This window comes from Ctenopharyngodon idella, chromosome 14, assembly GCF_019924925.1.
Source record: "Ctenopharyngodon idella isolate HZGC_01 chromosome 14, HZGC01, whole genome shotgun sequence".
In the NCBI taxonomy this organism is placed as follows: domain Eukaryota; kingdom Metazoa; phylum Chordata; class Actinopteri; order Cypriniformes; family Xenocyprididae; genus Ctenopharyngodon; species Ctenopharyngodon idella.
In genome coordinates this window covers 19,333,784-19,352,001 of record NC_067233.1, presented here as the reverse complement: position 1 = coordinate 19,352,001, position 18,218 = coordinate 19,333,784, and the positions used below count along the sequence as shown (strand labels likewise).

The 18,218-nt window shown below is 36.6% G+C and overlaps 4 protein-coding genes across 6 annotated transcripts in view; 1 reads left to right on the top strand and 3 right to left on the bottom strand.

Moving 5' to 3' along the window:
* Positions 1-1,396: 1,396 nt before the first annotated feature.
* Positions 1,397-4,147, bottom strand: thg1l (tRNA-histidine guanylyltransferase 1-like). Of its 2 annotated transcripts, XM_051860935.1 has the most exons (6): positions 3,669-4,147; positions 3,045-3,221; positions 2,496-2,665; positions 2,312-2,400; positions 1,736-1,843; positions 1,397-1,644 (listed from the first exon to the last, which is right to left on the bottom strand). In XM_051860935.1, the coding sequence occupies exons 1-6, from the start codon at positions 3,854-3,856 to the stop codon at positions 1,483-1,485; spliced, it is 894 nt and encodes a 297-aa protein (XP_051716895.1). In that variant the 5' UTR covers positions 3,857-4,147; the 3' UTR covers positions 1,397-1,482. The 2 variants fall into 2 exon arrangements, with proteins under 2 accessions (XP_051716895.1, XP_051716896.1); XM_051860936.1 differs by lacking the exon at positions 3,669-4,147 and having other exon boundaries at positions 2,496-2,570; positions 3,045-3,111.
* A 317-nt stretch (positions 4,148-4,464) lies between these two features.
* LOC127494278 (probable pancreatic secretory proteinase inhibitor) lies at positions 4,465-6,741 on the bottom strand. The gene is made up of 4 exons (XM_051860026.1): positions 5,961-6,741; positions 5,814-5,845; positions 5,602-5,714; positions 4,465-5,446 (listed from the first exon to the last, which is right to left on the bottom strand). The coding sequence occupies exons 1-4, from the start codon at positions 6,010-6,012 to the stop codon at positions 5,401-5,403; spliced, it is 243 nt and encodes an 80-aa protein (XP_051715986.1). The 5' UTR covers positions 6,013-6,741; the 3' UTR covers positions 4,465-5,400.
* A 191-nt stretch (positions 6,742-6,932) lies between these two features.
* On the top strand, positions 6,933-11,859 carry nipsnap3a (nipsnap homolog 3A (C. elegans)). 2 transcript variants are annotated; one of them, XM_051859784.1, is made up of 6 exons: positions 6,933-7,120; positions 8,816-9,023; positions 9,336-9,497; positions 9,793-9,942; positions 11,259-11,345; positions 11,494-11,859. In XM_051859784.1, the coding sequence occupies exons 1-6, from the start codon at positions 7,043-7,045 to the stop codon at positions 11,568-11,570; spliced, it is 762 nt and encodes a 253-aa protein (XP_051715744.1). In that variant the 5' UTR covers positions 6,933-7,042; the 3' UTR covers positions 11,571-11,859. The 2 variants fall into 2 exon arrangements, with proteins under 2 accessions (XP_051715744.1, XP_051715743.1); XM_051859783.1 differs by having other exon boundaries at positions 9,793-9,948.
* A 147-nt stretch (positions 11,860-12,006) lies between these two features.
* The window catches only part of abca1b (ATP-binding cassette, sub-family A (ABC1), member 1B), a 40,155-nt gene continuing 33,943 nt past the window's right edge, over positions 12,007-18,218 (bottom strand). Inside the window, exons 44-47 of the mRNA XM_051859782.1 lie at positions 17,647-17,750; positions 16,744-16,836; positions 14,302-14,545; positions 12,007-13,448 (exon numbers count right to left, since the gene is read on the bottom strand). Coding sequence (XP_051715742.1) covers positions 13,305-13,448; positions 14,302-14,545; positions 16,744-16,836; positions 17,647-17,750 — 585 coding nt within the window. The 3' untranslated portion in view covers positions 12,007-13,304. The remainder of the gene's footprint in view (positions 13,449-14,301; positions 14,546-16,743; positions 16,837-17,646; positions 17,751-18,218) is intronic.

The window sequence follows — 18,218 nt, the reverse complement described above, 5'->3', positions numbered from 1 at the left end:
TTCACATGTGTGATAAGAGTCCTGGCCTAAAGACAGCTACATGCCAATATTCAGTTAGTCATAGTGCCACCTGCTGGCAACAGCAAATGGCATGCTTTACACTGTAATTCACTCCCAGAAACACATTTAAACATGCTGTGAAGTACCAAACATGCTAGAAACACATTAAATCGTGCAACCCTTGGCTGAGTGCTAAAGTATGTGATTAACGCCATGAAACAGGTAGTTGTTGTAACTCAGGTATACAACGTCCGATCTGCTCCAAACTTCGTAAGTTTGATAGTCCTGGCCTAAAGACATCTACATGGCAATATTCTGTAATAGTCAAAGTGCCACCTGTTGGCAGCAGGAAGTGTGGCACGTCGAAATGACTGCCATATTTCTCCTGTGTTTACTCGCTTACATGCATGTCGCCCACTATTCACTGTTTTCCTAAAGCCACCGGGTGGCGGTGGCCCCGGGAGCGAGGGCCCTTTCAACGCTGCTTGCAGCTTTAATCAATTTTACAACTTTTTCACCATGACAATGTAATATCATAACACTATAACCCTGAAAAGACTGTAAAAATTGATTTTTAGATTTAGAGGTTTACAGCTTTAGAATTCTAATGCACAAGTTATAACAGAAAATTTAATGCAAGTACTTCACATTTCTGCTTTAAAATCCTACAAAAATTAGCCCCACTCACTTACATTGTGAGCGTAATCTAGATTTTGGCTTTTTTGTGATCAACATTATGACACAAGTGCACAAGTCCTTAATCTGTATTGAACCCAGAATATATCTTAAAGGGATAGTTCACCCAAAAATGAAAATACTGTCATCATTTACTCACCCTCAAGTTGTTCCAAACTTGTATGAATTTCTTCTGCTGAACACAAAAGATAATTTGAAGAATGTCGGTAACCAAACAGTTGATGGACCCCATTGACTTCCATAGTATTTATTTATTTATTTTCCATACTATGGAAGTCAATAGGGCCCATAAACTGTTTGGTTACCAACATTCTTCAAAATACTGTATCTCCTTTTGTGTTCAGCAGAAGAAATTCATACAGGTTTGGAACAACCTGAGGGTGAGTAAATGATGACAGTATTCATTTATTTCATTTTTGGGTGAACTATCCCTTTAAAGTACTGATTTCATGCTCACTTCATTAAATGTACTCATGTTGATTCTATTGTACAGAATTCGTAAAGACTGACATCTGGAGAAAACAGACTTTTAAAGTCATCATCAGCACACAGTGGGGGTGAGGTAAAAACAGATGCTCATCCCTGCAGGAGAGAATAAGATCCCTGTGTCATTCCTTATCTCCACTAGAGATCTTATGGGGAAAAAATAACATGGCAACATCACCTTTCAGTCTTTTTCTCCAAAAAAAGACAATAGATATAAAATATTGAAAGTTTTTTTAATTAAATACCAAAAGGAAAAATGAACTCGCATTTTTGGTCTGGTAGAGTCTTTTAACCGTGTGATCAACACTGGTCACTTTCCAGAATGTCTGTATGTTCTTCCCAGAACTGATCTCCAATGATATCACAGGAATGACTTGTAACCTTCTTTCTGGTCCGTGTTACAGTAACTTCTGTCTCTTCTTCATCTGGGCGCTTGATCTGTTTAGTTGCGGTTTCAGTCACCTGAAGGAAAGAGTTTGAGAAAGTATATAGAGTTAGAAATTTCATTAAAGAGATTAGAATAAAAAAAGCTGTTTTCCCAGCTGCCTCTTACCTTTTCCCATATTAAAGTTGTGCCTTTTTTGTGCAGTGGGGATTCATTATTGTAATTGATACTGAACTCAGAAAACAAGATCTCGTTCTTATCCGCTGCTTGTGTTCCCTGTGTGTGGGAAAAATTATGCATCTTTGTAGGCTCTTTATGTAAATTACACAACAGCTATAGAATTTAAATAGTCAAAATAATTGTACTAGAATTAGGCATGTTTAATTAAACTTATTTGGGGGAAAATGCATGTTTTATGTATGTATAATAATACTTTCAAATCGATTAATTGCAAATAATCACATCTAACAAAAGTTTGTAAATGTATATATATACGTACATGTTATATATTTACAAATTTTTATGTTAGATGCGATTAATTTATTTGACAGTACTAATGTATTATATTAGTATTAAATATTGAGATATGTATCTGGGTAAACGTGCTTGACTAGACTTTTAAATTCTGCCATGTTTATATTGTTTTTAGTGGAAACCTTTCTTGTCCTTTAGTGACAAGCAGCCTTCAAACATATACGATAACTAATATGGAAAAAAATTTAGAACATAAATATTTGAGAATACATTGAGTCTATCTTCAGCCTGTGTTGTGGTCAGTCCTCCTTTCTGCACCAGCGTCCAAAACGTAGTGTTGTACAAATTGTTAATGTGACCTGAGAAGATACAAAACTATGAATACTCTAATAGTCAACAGAATGTCTAAAGGGGACAATCAAAATAAAGTGTTAGCCAAAATACATTAACTTACAATCTGCCTGTCTCCAGCTTAGATAGTCTCTAAGGTTACGGTTGCTAGGATACAGGACCACCCTGCCATCAAAGCTGGGCGGGTACAGCAGCGGCTGCTCCCCAAAATACTCCTTCCAATAGAAAACAAAGCTAGAGGAAAACTGGGAAGCCACATGGGTCATCAGTTTACTGTAGAGAGAGAAGAAAACAGTTAATGAGTGAGTTTCGGGGTTCGGGGACTGCCAAGGGTGCCACAAGGAAGTGTTAGGTGGTCAATGGAAAAAATGTGTAGAAAAACTATTTCACATTTATAATATTTGTTTTTCACAGTATAAATTGAGTCGTTATACATAAAAATATGTATAGCTGCCTTTTAAATTTTAGTATGGGCTGCTTCGCATGAGAATGAACATATATGGGGGTCCGTGACATCTAAAAGATTGAAAAGTTTTGTCCTAGACAGCATAATTCTTGTCAACAATTGTGGTGTTTGACATCAAGATGGTTTTGAAATGCATTGCACAGTTTGCAAGTTTATCTATGGCACTGTATCAGCATAGAATTATACCTGGCCCTTCTTTTGAACCAGGTGGTTGATCTTTTGAACACAAAGCTGAACTCGTCACTCTGTCCATAGGCTATAGTGATGTCTTCCAGCTCCTCCATGACCGAACGGGCACTGCGGCTCATCAAACCCAGAGCTCTGTCATCATTGGGTTTAATGAAGTTATGCTGATCAGAAAACCTGCAATCGAGGGGATCATGATAGAAATTACTTCAGTCATAGTGCATGTTCTACCGGTCACCGTGATTTTGCCCAAATAAGACATGTTCCAGGATCAAAATATTTTGTTGATCCTGGAACAACATTTCTGTCTGAAAATTTAGTCCTATCCCTATCCCTAGTTACCCTGCCCATAAGTTACCCTTAAAATCAGATGTAAAGATAGGTGAATAACACTGTTGTAGAGCCACCTAACCCTGGTTGTACGCCTGCACTTTACATTAACTGTAAACTTGTCCCTCAAATTTGATTGGATGATTAGAATGTTGATCAAGGAACATGTTGTACTTGGTGAACTCACGTATACCATGTTTTACCCTCCACGAAACTAAATACATAAGACAGTGTTAGAACTTACAACAGCATGTTGTAACTGTACTAATTGCAAGCATTTACAGAATCACTTACTTGTGGAAGTTGCGTCCATCTAGCCGAACCACAATGTAGCAGTTTCTCAAACATGTGTCGTCAAGCTCAAAGTTTCTCACGTATTCAAATTTGCTTTTGGCCATGACAGATGATGTGCTGAATTTAAGACGTAAGAGTGTCCTGTGCTCTATAAGCCCTCCAAAGTTCACCGATAACAGTCTCAGCATAAGGATATCAGAGTTACGAGTTATTAAATTAGTTTAACTTGAATAATTTTGTTAGTTCTGAATAGTTGCGAGGCGTAACTGGTTAGCTGACATCCAGAAAGCGCATTTTTATTATTTGTCTCAGCAAGAGCTTCAACGAGTGATTATCGCTACTAATCTTAAATCTTAAAACGCGTTATATTATGAAATATTTAACATTATATTGTTTACACAAAATTTATTTCTTAACCGGAAGTATGTTGTGTCAAAACTCACATGTGAGTGAGCGGTCATTGTATTGGTACGTCACTTTAAACAGTCCCTCAAAATACAGTTCTGAAAATTGCGTTCCGCCACAGAGTCTACAAAATATCAGCTGCTTTGATTTTAAAGCCAAGACTTGCATCTGATACAAAATTAACATTACTGTACATGCTATTTTAAATTAAACGAGATGTTTCGTCGGTAGTTTTGAATGAGATTTAAAAAGTCACGCACAAAAATGTGCAGCACACCTCACTGCGTTCAGTGTGCAGAACCTTTTTGTTTCTTTTTCAGTGTTATCATAAATATGCTGCAAAGAAAAGCAAGACATAAATGAAGCTGGTCAGTCTTACAATTGTTTGGCATAGTATGTTTATTTTATTAGCAAAAAATGTAAAATCAAAGTATAAATGGTCTTCATGTCACAGTCATCATGTCACATTTCCATTTTTGTTAGATAGTTTTTTAACATATTTAGAAAAATAAGCTGTAGCCTAACTCAAAACTTCACTCTTGAAACATTGCACTCTGAGCAGCTCCTAAAAAGAAAGAAACTTAATGGAAGAGCTGAAATATATTAACCCAACTAAAAAAAAAAAATGTTGCTTATGTTCCCATTAAGTTATGAAAAAGTTGGAATGTTCTCAGAACGTTAAAAACGTCCAGATATTTAAGTGTTTCTTGTTTTAGTGAATGTTAAAGAAAGCATTAAGGGAATGTTTTCTCTATTTTGCAAGTATTAGGAGAATATTACTTTTGAATGTTCTCTGAACCATTCTGAAAAAGTAGCAAGTAGTAATGTTTAAAAAAACATTAGACTAATATCCAACTAAATTTTTCAGAAAAACGTTCCATGAATGATGTACAAATAACATGTTTGTGCTAATGTTTGGAAAATGTTATTTAAGACCAGATCACTTTGAATGAACATTCTATTAATGTTACTGGAAGAAAGTTTGTTCATAACTGTGAAAAATCCTTGCCAGAATGTTAGCCAAAGTTCTGAGAACGTTCCCTGTGTGCTGGGAAAGACAGGACAGTATTGATGTAAAACAAACTGAGTAAATAGAAATTCAAACACTCTGCACTATTCACTCAAAGTCATTTAAATGTGATAAACTGACACATATTATTAATTTTAGTACTAGTATTTTTCATTTTAACATGCAGTAGGTTTTCACACATCTACTGTATAGGTATACTGATAAGTGCAAAACTGGTCTGAATGAGCATAGCAAACAACACTCTTAAACAAACATAGATATAAAAAGCGAAGTGATGATATCATAAGGTCCTCCTCCTCAGCAGCGGCCGTCTTTCACAATCAAAATGTCTGCATTTGTGTGCCTAAAAAACAAACACCCTTTCAGTTATCCAACATCCCCGCATCCATACCACAACGTTTGCTTACTAACAGTCTTTAACAGTATGAGAATTTACAGGCAAAAATTACCCTGTAATGCTGTTATCCTACACTAACAGAAGCAAATGAATGGACTCACATTCTCTGCACACACAGGGTGCATTCATTGACGTATGTGATGCCATCATTACCGCACACAGGAGAGTAGTTGAGAGGACATGCTTGATTGACACTCAGACCTCCACATGCAGGCTGTCAGATTAAAAGCACACATGCAATTTACAATAAATGCCTGTTATGCATCACAGTTCATTTTCTGAAAGGCGTTTGCTCATGCATAAATGGACTTACTCTACGGTAGAGTCTTGATTTATCCTCTGCGCCTGAAAAATTAGTACTGTTGGATTAATCTCATTGCTGTTGTTAATTGCAAATGGCACACCTCAATGATTAAAATAATAACAGTTCTCTTTTAAAATTACAGTAGAGGAGACTTACCCACAGAAAGGATGAAGACCAGGCTCATCAGAACCACTGCTGTTCCAGTCATGATGCTCAAAGGAAGGAAGTCTGGATTTCTAAACAAAAATCTGGATCTGTAAATTCAGGTGGAGAGCTTTTAATTAGTGACTGATGACTTCCAGCTCGTTTGTGAGTGTTGTGTTGTTGATGACCAGCAACATATAGTTTGAAAGTGAGGAGGAGGAGGAGAGGTGCTGATATTTTGACGGCTATCCGCCCCACCTACCCACCATCCCGCGTCAACAACAGTGAGAACAGAGCCTCTCTATTGTCTCTCTCTTTATTAAGGGATAAACATTCCAGTCTGTCCAAAAATTGCTGAGCACAATCCAAAATGCATTGGCCTGTATATAATATCCCTCAAAACACGTCTGGCTGGGACGTGTGTCCCTGTTTATTGGCCCCAGATAAATGGAATTCCTCTAAACATGGAATGCAGTTAACAATAATTATGAAATGTAATAATTAACTACATAATGCAGCAGGGAATATGGGATTGAAGAGACTTTTGAACTTAAAAAATGTATGGGTATACTATCAAAACATACAGAGAATTTCCTTTTGAAGATCTTTGAAATGAAATAATTCTTATGAAAAAGTGCAAAGTGGAACTTTCCTTATTTTAACACCTTTCATGTGTTATAGAAAAACTCTGGCTGTGGGTCAAATTCTGGCAAATAATAATAAAAAAATAATATTAAAGTAATTAAAGAGACAATATAAGTTTAAATGTATTATATTCTACATTTGTTAACAACAAAATCTTAAAGTAGTACAAATAGTATACAATTAAACAAGACAGCATATATATAGGAGACTTTCATATCATTATATCTATATATATTTTTTTTATTATTATAAATGTAAAGTTTTAAATGCTAATAATTAATAAAAATGAAAATAGTTCGCTCAATGAGCACATATACTTTCATGCAGCGAACATAAACGATACATTTCGGCTTCCGTACTGGCTCTGAGTGAGCTTCGTTCAAGGCTGCACGTCTTATCTAGCACGTCAGTCACGCTGCGGGTACGGTTCCAGATTCACATCGAGAAAAATGATACAATTACGCGCTATTTACCGGAAAGCGTTACGTCACGCAGAACACTTTCTGTCTGTGAAAAACCGACTTACGGTGAGTTTAATTATCAATCACAAGTTTGACTTAAACATTCATCAATGTAAGTTTACAAGTCTAATGATACTGAATCTTTGTGATTCTTGAATGGAGTTAAAAGACAAACGTCAGTTTTGTTTTTGAAGGTGCATCAGAGGACGCCCCCCCCCTTGTCAATCAAATGATCATGTAACTCCACTGTTACATTGTTTAGGACTTGGCAGTGTCAGGAATTACAAAAGCATGAAATCACTGCAAAAGAGTTCAATAATCCAAATAGAAACTATTCATGTGTTTCATTAATGATGGAAGTTCATGCATATGTTGATTATACAGTGGGGTCAAAAAGTCTGAGACTACAGATAAAAATGCATTGATACTATAAACATTAATTACGAATTGCATTATAAGCACAACATTTTCAATGAAAAGTTGAAATTGTTGTCTCTATTTTTTTTCTTAAAGCCTGTTGTATTATATTTAATAAGCAAATTTCTATGACCTCAAATTCTTAACATGATCAATAGATCAAAAACTATTTTTAATGCCTTCTGTTGTGTGATTGATAGTTTGTATGTTTTTAGCAGGTAAAAGGCCTTTTAGTATAATTCTATAAATGCCCCCTCTTCAGGTCATGTACATGTGTCTTTTTGCTGTGAAATCTTTACTGATTTTTATAAAAGTAAATGTAAGTATAGCTTTCTAGTATAACCAGAGCTTTGATAATAAAACTAAGCATTTAAATATCATCTTACTAAGACATTATTGGAAGATATAGAGTGACAACTGATATTTATATGCATTTAATGTTATTAGTCTGAGATCTCATTGATTTACATTACAGGCTATCAGAATTTCTACTTTTTGGCCATATTAATATCAGAAACTGCATCAAATTGCATATTTTTGCCCAGTTTGAGCCTCTGAATAAAATCGAGGTGTTTCTTCCCCTCCTCGAGTATATGAGCTCCATATTCTCCTATATCATACTATAATATGAGCCATAAAAGTCTGACGTATCAAATATGACAATGTCCCATTTCAAAAGATTAGATTTTTCTGACTGTTTTTTTGTATATCATGCTTGCAGGGTTAATGACAGTAGCACTTCAGCTGCATAAACTCCAAAAAGCATCTTGTGAAAATGAAGAAAATCTGACCTTTTGTGCAAAGGAGTTAACATCATTTTGCTTATTTCATTTACTGACTAAGAAAAAGTGCAAAATTTTCTTAAATATTTTGGGAATTTACATATTCCATGTTTAAATGACTTTTTTCCTCTTCTATATTTATACGCAGTGTGTCCATCTGTTCAGTTTTTAACATGGCATTAAGTACAGAGTTGTCTTGTTAAAAAATAAATTATATATATATGCTTCGTACGTAATGTACGTATAGACATTAGTGGTATAGGGTTTGATCTTTGTACTTAAGTTGGAATCGGCTGGTCTGAACTTGTAGAACATAAACATTTGTACAGTTTATCTTTGACATCAGATGACAGTTTCAAGGTTTTTAAAATGTGCTAATGGTTTTGTATGGGGGCTGTGCAATTGAAAAACAGAAGCAGAAGGCTGAAGCTGCCATTTCTCCAAAAAAAAATCTGTTTTATGAAATCATATAGATTCAGACAAGTGTAGACATTTTACACTGAACAGTTCTAATAATGACCACATGGTGTCACTAGCAGTTTGTTTTACATTTGACAAGCAGCCCAGGGCATCAATCTTCACCGGACCGCAGCAGCAGCATGAAACCTTCTATGAGTTCCGCACATATAACATCCAGCCGCATCTCAACGCTGCCTTCCTCAAACTGACCAATGAGAAGATCCAACTGCGTACAGCCCACTCAGAGCTCATCGGATACTGGAGTGTGGAATATGGGGGTCTCAATCAGGTTTTCCACATCTGGAAGTATGGTGAGAATGACTACTGAATTCTTAAATCTGCTCTTTAAAAGATTTATAGGACTCATAAATAAGTAAAATGCAACAAAACATTACAAAGTTCTGACCAAAGGTTGCCAGGTGTCCCATAGTAGCCAGGACATCCTGTTTTTGGCCCCTTACTAGATTTTTTTTTTTTTTTTTTAGACATTCTTAGTAAGATTTCTTGTTTACTGTATTGATGCAAAAATATTATGTGTATATTTCATTCAAAAAATATCTGAAGACATAGTACTGCTCCACATACAACTCCTTCTTTTCTGTCTTTGCTATAATGTTGTTTAGACAGCTATGCCCAGCGTGCATCTGTGCGGGCAGCCCTGGCTCAGGACCCCAGCTGGATTGATCAGTACATCTCTAAAGCGATGCCCATGCTGAGCTCTCAGCATAATGAGGTGACGTACCTCGTACCCTGGAGCAAACTTCAGAAGCCACCCAAAGATGGAGGTGTGAAATATGTGCATTAACAAGTGATGCATCGGTTTTTTAAGGGGTCACTAATGCCTGCTCACTTGATACTATAGGTGATATAAGACATAACCAAAGAAAAAAGACATTTTAACAACTTATTGATTTGATTGGAACTGCAATCATAATGACTGTTTTCAAAGGGGTTTCCTGAATATTCACCCTTCTGCCATTACAAATATGTATAAATTGTTCACAAAAGAACATACAGATTTCACATACTCCAGGCATACTTATCTGAATGGCTTTTGTTAAAATATGTTGTTTTCTGAAGGAGTTTTCGAGCTGGCCACCTTCCAGATGAAGCCGGGCGGTCCGGCGGTGTGGGGTAAGGCATTTCAGGCAGCAGTGGGCACCCACATGGGATCAGGATACGCCCACTCAGTTGGGGTTTTTCACTCTGAATTTGGACAGCTCAATCAATGTGAGTGTAAGCAAGAAAACAATTATGTTTTTAAAATAATTACCAAGTCATATCATAATGAATTTTTTAGTTTTTTAGTCAACCTGTTTGATTTCTGAAGAATCATGTGACACTGAAGACTGGAGTAATGACTATTTACTGGTCAATTTACTGGTATTTGTACCATTATTTACGCCCCAAAAAGCATGTCTTAAAGGGTTAGTTCACCCAAAAATGAAAATTCTGTCATTAATTACTCACCCTCAAGTCGTTCCAAACACGTAAGACCTTTGTTCATCTTCAGAACACAAATTAAGATATTTTTGATGAAATCCAAGAGGTAAATGACTCGTCCATAGACAGCAGTATAATCAACACTTTTAAGGTCCAGAAAGGTACTAAAGACATTGTTAAAACAGTCGACGTGACTATAGTGGTTCGACCTTAATTTCGTGAAGCGGCAAAAATACTTTTTGTGCGCAAAAACAAAACAAAAATAACGACTTTACTCAACAATCTCTTCTCTTCTCTGTCATTATCCTTGGTGACACAGTAAGCACAGTGAAGGCTTCCGTGTTTACATCCGAATGCCGGCTCAGTGTTGGCCAAAGCTGCACATGTGAACAGCATGACGCATGCGTGTGATGCTGACGCAGGAGCCGGTCAATAATGAGTCGGTGTTCTGACGTAGAACCTGGAAGCGCTGGACGTAAACTGTGTGAGAATGACACAGAAGAGAAGATATTGTTGAATAAAGTTGTTATCATTGTTTTGGCGCACAAAAAGTATTCTCGTCGCTTCATAAATTTAAGGTTGAACCACTGCAGTCACGTCGGTGGTTTTGGTTTCAGATGTCTTTAGTACCTTTCTGGACCTTGAAATTATTGATTATATTGCTGTCTATGGAAGAGTCATACTTCTCAGATTTTATCAAAAATATCTTAATTTGTGTTCCGAAGGTGAACGAAGGTCTTATGGGTGTGCAACGACATGAGGGTGAGTAATTAATGACAGAATATTCATTTTTGGGTGAACTAACCCTTCAAGTCACTTTGCGCCTGTGTTGTTAGTAGATCACATTCACCTGATTATCATCGGCTCTGCTTGTTTGCAACCCTACACAAATTTGCTCTGCTCTTGATGGACTGTGTTGGTCATTATGGAGAAGATTCGACAGCGTCTGTGTTCTTTAATGTGCACACTTTCAGTAAATCCCCTGCAGAACTTTCCACTCCCATTGGCGCTTTTATGGGATTGCGGTTTAGTAAATCTGGCCCATATAGTTTTCAAGCTGCTTTTTTTGTATATGTATTCTGACATTTCTTTCCAATGCTCAGTGCATGTTTTATGGTGGTATGAGAGTGCAGACCAGCGGGCAGCAATACGCCATAAATCTCATGGAGATGCCAGAGTGGTGGCGGCAGGTAAATCTTAAATATAACATTACAGCAAACAATATCATTCTGTGATTATGAAAGCATTCTGGGAAAAAATATTTTTCGTTTTACTGTTTACATTTTTAAAATTACATTTCACCTTTTTTACTTTTGTATTTATTTATTTTTTCTCCAGTAAGGGAGAGTGCAGCGTACCTGGTGTCACAGAAGAACAAACTCATGTTCCCCTGTTCTTTCTCACCAATCAAATAACATGACCTCATGGTTTGACTTCAAAATCAGGGAAATGTGGAGTGAGATTTCATTTATGCAAAATGTAAATGAAATAAGTGGACTGATAAACTGATTTAATAGCAAGTTCCTTTAAGTTTTTGCAGATGATCAAATAATGATTGTGGGTCAAAATAATGCTTTGCATCACATTAAGACTAAAAACACTAGTTTATCAAGTTAATCAAGTCTTAAGATAATTAAGATATTAATCATTAGTGTTATGCAAAATTTCTTATCAACAATAAATGCTTCCATGGCAATAAATGAATTGAGCGATGTATTATTGCTTTTTGAATGGATTAGATATAGTAATAACATTTATGGTGCTTCTTTATGTTATATCTGAAACAGATTGACACTGAAAATAATTCATACACTGAATTCCTCAATATGATGTCACAGATCAAACAAATAATAGGGTTGTAGATTGTCATGTTTTATTGTGTAAATACAGTAAGTGTAGAAGGCGAGTAACAGACATTCCACAGCCATAAAATTGAAATGTAAACAGGTATTAATGAGGAGCATCACTGTGGTACTAAGACTTTTTGTCCTTTTTAGTATTTTTTTTTTTTTTGTTCTATTATTTTGATCGAATCCAAACCAATACTAAACAGTAAATGGAAAAATAGCAAAAACATTGTCTGTGGAAAATCCAGTGCAAAGAGATTAACACGTGGAAATTAAATTAATATATCTTTTTTTCTAATTAACATAGCAAGTAAAGTGCTTGGATGAAAGGCGGACATCACTGTCACCTATCCCAATGAGAACCAAAATACTGATTAACAATCCAAACTGAATGTATGGATTGATCACCCTTACTGTACTGAACGGCTATGTAAATACAGTTGGAAATTCTCTTTGTGGATTTCTGTATTTTCTGTATTTAATCCAGTGAAGGACACCCCGAATGCCCTTTTACTAAAGAAGGCACATGATCGGTATGTTTAAATTGATTTCCTTCTAAGTTGTTCATATGACTCTGAGGTATTTGTTACACAATGTAACTGTAAAGCTTACTTGTATAAACTTTAATTTATTAAAAAAAAACCCTACAAAATCAATCACCTTGTTTTCTCCATGCACAAAAATTCTTAACTTGCATCGGCAGTATGAAGATAATGTGAGGCACTCGTGGATAGAACATCCTATAAAATAATGCTCCTTTCTAAAACATCTAAAACAATTGCTGGTTTATAAATAAAGACATATTAAAAACAAAATCATTTTAACATAGTACAATTTGCAGTTTTGCAGCTCAGCCCTTGGCCACACAAACAATTATGATTCTTCAGCATGTGATTCCCAGTCTTCTAATCTTAAGAATATAAAATATAAAGACACTGACCCTGAATTATTAATCATTGGCATTTTGTCATCTGCCCAGTTATCTCACACAATGAAAATCAATCTCTGTCAACGACTGCGCAAAATATAGTCCATGCAGTCTACACCAGAAATGATGGCTTCAAGTTTAAGACTGTGACTAACACGGTTCAAATTCAGCCATGCTAGAAACACGAGAAGTCTTTTCAATTTCTTTTGCATTGACTTGCATTGCAGTATCTGCCTCTCAGCTGATCGGTGAAGACCTTTATCTTCAGGCAGAGGTCAGAACAGCAGACTGCAGCTCAAAGGCCACAAAAACATTGTGAAACAAGTGAAATCCACTGGCTCCAGTTAGCATGTAATGTAAAGAGAGACTCTGGCTCAGACAAAGCTTTCTATTGGCTTCTCCATGTTCTCTTTAGTAGACAGAGGGCTCAGGAGGGCCATGTTCACCGCTGTCTCTTTACGACGAATGGAGCTGTCTGAGTGGTCGTCACTTTGGTCCTTGGCAAAGTTAACAAATACCTGTAGATTGAGAAGAAGACATGTATTCATAACATGTATGGACCTTTTATGCTTTTTTATATTTTCAACTGAGCATGAAAAAGGTCTGAAGAGTTACAAAGCACAGTCACTCCAAAGGGTTTTTTTCTTTATATTCTTGTTTAAACGAACACGTCACAATATTCCTCATTTAAATAATTCCCGCCTAAGGCATATGCAAAAATTAAAGGGTTGAGGCCTGACTGAGCTGCTTTAGTAGTGTTGGGTAATGGCAAGGGCGTGACATTTACGAAACATGCTCGAAGCGGTTGACCAATCACAACACACTGATCCAGCCAACCAATCAGAGCACATTTTCAGAAGGAGGGGCTTCATAGAGACTGGAACTAAACAGTTACAGACAGACTGGGAAAGAGGTTCTGCAACAATGGAAAATGTGTGAAAAAGTAATGTTTTTTTGAACATTCAAGCATAAAAACCTATTCTAGTAGACCCCAAAACTAAATCAAGACTTTGGAAGAAGGGCATAATATTGCCTCTTTAACAACAAAAAATTAAACATGAAATAAAAATGATTTAATTTATAAATACATGTTCTTGCTTATATTGTGCACAAAGTGTCTGTGTATGTTCCTGTAAAGAAAAGAAAATTATTTTCCATATTTTTTATTAAAATGTAATAATTCTTTACTCTTCTGCTGAAAAATAATTTTATATGAGCATACATAGCACCAATAATATCATAACACACTTTACCACGTGTTACCTGTTGACTGTTTTTTAACTTCCTTTTTAACTTCACCGCACTACATACATGACGAACCTTGATCATAAATGTGCCTGTGATATTTGTTTGTTGGAAATGCTCTCTCACCTGGTCCAGAGTGGTCTGGGACACGGAGTAGTCCTCTATCCTGAGAAACTCCTTGTTCTTAGCGAGGATGCTAAAGATGTGAGCGAGGGAGGTAAGGGAGGAGGAAAGCTGGTATTGTAGCATGTTTCTGTGTTTCTCTTTCAGAGTGCTGCCCGGCAGCTCGTACTCAATGAACTTCATCACCGGCTGCAGGTCAGGATCTGGCCCTGCAACCCGCAGAATGATGGTGTATCCATCACCAAATCTGGAGGAAGATGAACAAGTGATGTCATATATACATCAAGTCTAGAAATGTCTAAAAACTAATGTTTGTTTTATTCTTCATGTTCTTTATTTTAGTCAGTATTTTTGCAGTTCTGCTTGACACTGCTAGTGTGCAGAAACAAGACACTGTATCTTTAATTAGATTACAGTCATGTCAACCATAATAAAGTGCAACAGTGCCTGCCCTCTTTTTTTAGCTTCTTTGGTTCCTAAAGTATTTTTCCATTCATTTTTCTCATAGGGATTTTTTTTTTTTTTTTTTACATTTTTACATTGCAACAAAATGAATCGTAACATTACAAACTTTGATTTGAAGCAAAAAAGATTGAAAATTGGACAAAAAGACAAAAGATACAAGGCTATGTACTTGATGGCTTTAATGAGGGAAAGAACAAAAATCCCATAAAGTATTGCGACTGACAAAATCTACTTAAAACGGCAGATAAATATAAAACTAGCGCTTTGAAGATGCTGATCGTGTATATGGAAATAACATGCAAAATATGCACAGATACACACACACACACTATATTGCCAAAAGTTTTGGGACGCCTGCCTTTACGTGCACATGAACTTTAATGACATCCCATTCTTAATCCGTAGGGTTTAATATGGAGTTGGCCCACCCTTTGCAGCTATAACAGCCTCAACTCTTCTGGGAAGGCTTTCCACAATGTTTAGGAGTGTGTTTATGGGAATTTGACCATTCTTCTCGAAGCGCATTTGTGAGGTCAGGCAGTGATGTTGGCGAGAAGGCCTGGCTCGCAGTCTTCGCTCTAATTCATCCCAAAGGTGTTCTATCGGGTCGAGGTCCTGCAGCCCAGTCAAGTTCCTCCACACCAAACTCGCTCATCCATGTCTTTATGGACCTTGCTTTGTGCACTGGTGCGCAGTCATGTTGGAACAGGAAGGGGCCATCCACAAACTGTTCCCACAAAGTTGGGAGCATGAAATTGTCTGAAATGTCTTGGTATGCTGAAATATTAAGAGTTCCTTTCCCTGGAACTAAGGGGCCAAGCCCACCCCCTGAAAAACAACCCCACACCATAATCCCCCCTCCACCAAACTTTACACTTGGCACAATGCAGTCAGGCAAGTACCGTTCTCCTGGCAACTGCCAAACCCAGACTCATCCATCGGATTGCCAGACAGAGAAGCGTGATTCGTCACTCCAGAGAACACGTCTCCACTGCTCTAGAGTCCAGTGGTGGCGTGCTTTACACCACTGTATCCGACGCTTTGCATTGCACTTGGTGATGTAAGGCTTGGATGCAGCTGCTCGGCCATGGAAACCCATTCCATGAAGCTCTCTACACACTGTTCTTGAGCTAATCTGAAGGCCACACGAAGTTTGGAGGTCTGTAGCTATTGACTCTGCAGAGTTGCCGCCTTCGTGGCTGAGTTGCTGTTTTTCCCAATTGCTTCCACTTTGTTATGATACCACTAACAGTTGACCGTGGAATATTTAGTAGTAAGGAAATTTCACGAATGGACTTATTGCATTCTTTCACAAATGTTTGTAGAAGCAGTCTGCATGCCTAGGTGCTTGATTTTATACACCTGTGGCCATGGAAGTGATTGGAACACCTGAATTCAATGATTTGGAGGGGTGTCCCAATACTTTTGGCAGTATAGTGTGTCTATATATATATATATATATATATATATATATATATATATATGCGAGCGAGGGAGACCAATTTTTTTTTTTTTTTTTGAGTGTGAATAAAGACTATTTAGTTTCAGTTTGTTATTTGCCTAATAAATGACAATAGCATTTTAGTTTTAAAGTTTTTGACAGATATCTAATAAATTTGTTAAGCACTGTATGTATAAATAAATAAATAATATAGCTATTTGTATATATTAATTAGCATCCTTTTGGGGTGATTCACTTGTTTCGGATCTCTGATTAGTGGAGATTTCTTTGCAGAATCATGGGTTATGTAGTTTCTCTCTTAGAATTACGCTGTTAAAAACAATTTTTTAACAAATAAGTTGGAATATTGTGGACTGACAGCTTTAACAAAGCATTGATTAACTACCTCGTAGCTCACAGTAGGTTTGTCTTTGACGGTTTTTAAGTTATCTTTAAAAATCAATTCTCCAGTGAAGAAATTGAATTGATTTTAACTTCTGGAACCTGACCTTTGCACTCTGTATTATTGGTGATCTTACCTGTTCTTCAGGTGTTGGACGCTACCCAGACAGCGGAACCTGCCGTTCACCATGATGGCCATCCTGGTGCACAGTGCTTCACATTCTTCCATGCTAAGAGTGAACAGGACACAGGTTAGTATGGAAGAAATTAGATTAAATACTGCCCTCTAGTGATAGGTGGAAGTTTAACCTAAGCATAAAGCTAAGCTAAACTAAGTAAACATGAAAATTAACGCATTTTAGTGGAAAACAAAAATGTATTGATTCTATCATCAATGTTATCAGTGCTGCTAGTGTTCTTGTTTAGAACAGGAGCTTTCTGGGTTTGTCACATTACTCATGGTTACAGTGTAAACAGTTTTCAAATAGCATACTAGTTAAAGGGATAGTTTGCCAAAAAATGAAAATCAATTACTCACCCTCATGTCATTCCAAACCCACAAGACATTCATTCATCTTCAAAACTCAAATGAAGATATTTTTAATGAAATCTGTGACATTTGTGTCCTTACATTGAAAGTCTTTTCACCCAAAACTCTGAAGCTTCAAAACGTTCATAAAGAGATTGTAAAATAAATCCATATGAATCGAGCAGTTTAATCCAAGTCTTCTATGTCTGTCTTCTTCATGTTCTATGTATGTTCGCTGATCAGTGTTTATATGTCAGAGTTTTGGGTGAACAGACTTTCCTGTTGAAAGGGCAGAAATGTCTCAAGATTTCATTAAAAATATTTAAGTTTGTGTTCTGAAGATGAATGAAAGTCTTATGGGTTTGGAACAACTTGAGGGTGAGTAAATGATGACAGAAAGTTAATTTTTGGGTGAACTATTCCCTTTAATAATACCTCTAATAGTGTACTGTTAGTGTTCAGTTTAAGTGCATAAACTTTGATAGTATTGGGAAAAGACTGATAAATTTACCTGTGTGAGGTAAGCACGACAGAGCGTCCCTCTTTGATGACGCTGTGGATGCAGTTCCACAGTGCTCGTCGTGCTTTGGGGTCCATTCCAGTGGTGGGCTCGTCCTGTAATCAAAAGCACAGCCACTCAGATTTGCCCATAGGTTCAACAGGAAACACACGGAACATCAGCGGGAAAAACGCATCTCTTCCTCACATGATAATTTTGAGTATAATATTAAGTAATATTACTGATTTGACTGCACTGGCATTAACGGATGAGAACCAAACTTGAACTGAATTGAGCTGGATAATGACACCATTGTCTTCTGTAGAGCTAATTATGGCTGAATTGAACTCATTTCATGATTGGCAAATTTTGCAGCATCGACACTGTTATTGAACTGAATAGAATCAACATTGAAACTGACTCAAAGTGAATAACACTTCTGTAAAGACGCTTATAACTGAATTGAACTTGTTTCGTAATTGATGTACTTTACACAGTTACTGAATTGAACTGAACCAATACTGAATTAAGCTGAATAATGACCTGATTGTCTTTTCAGAGTTGCTTTACAGCAGAATTTGAAT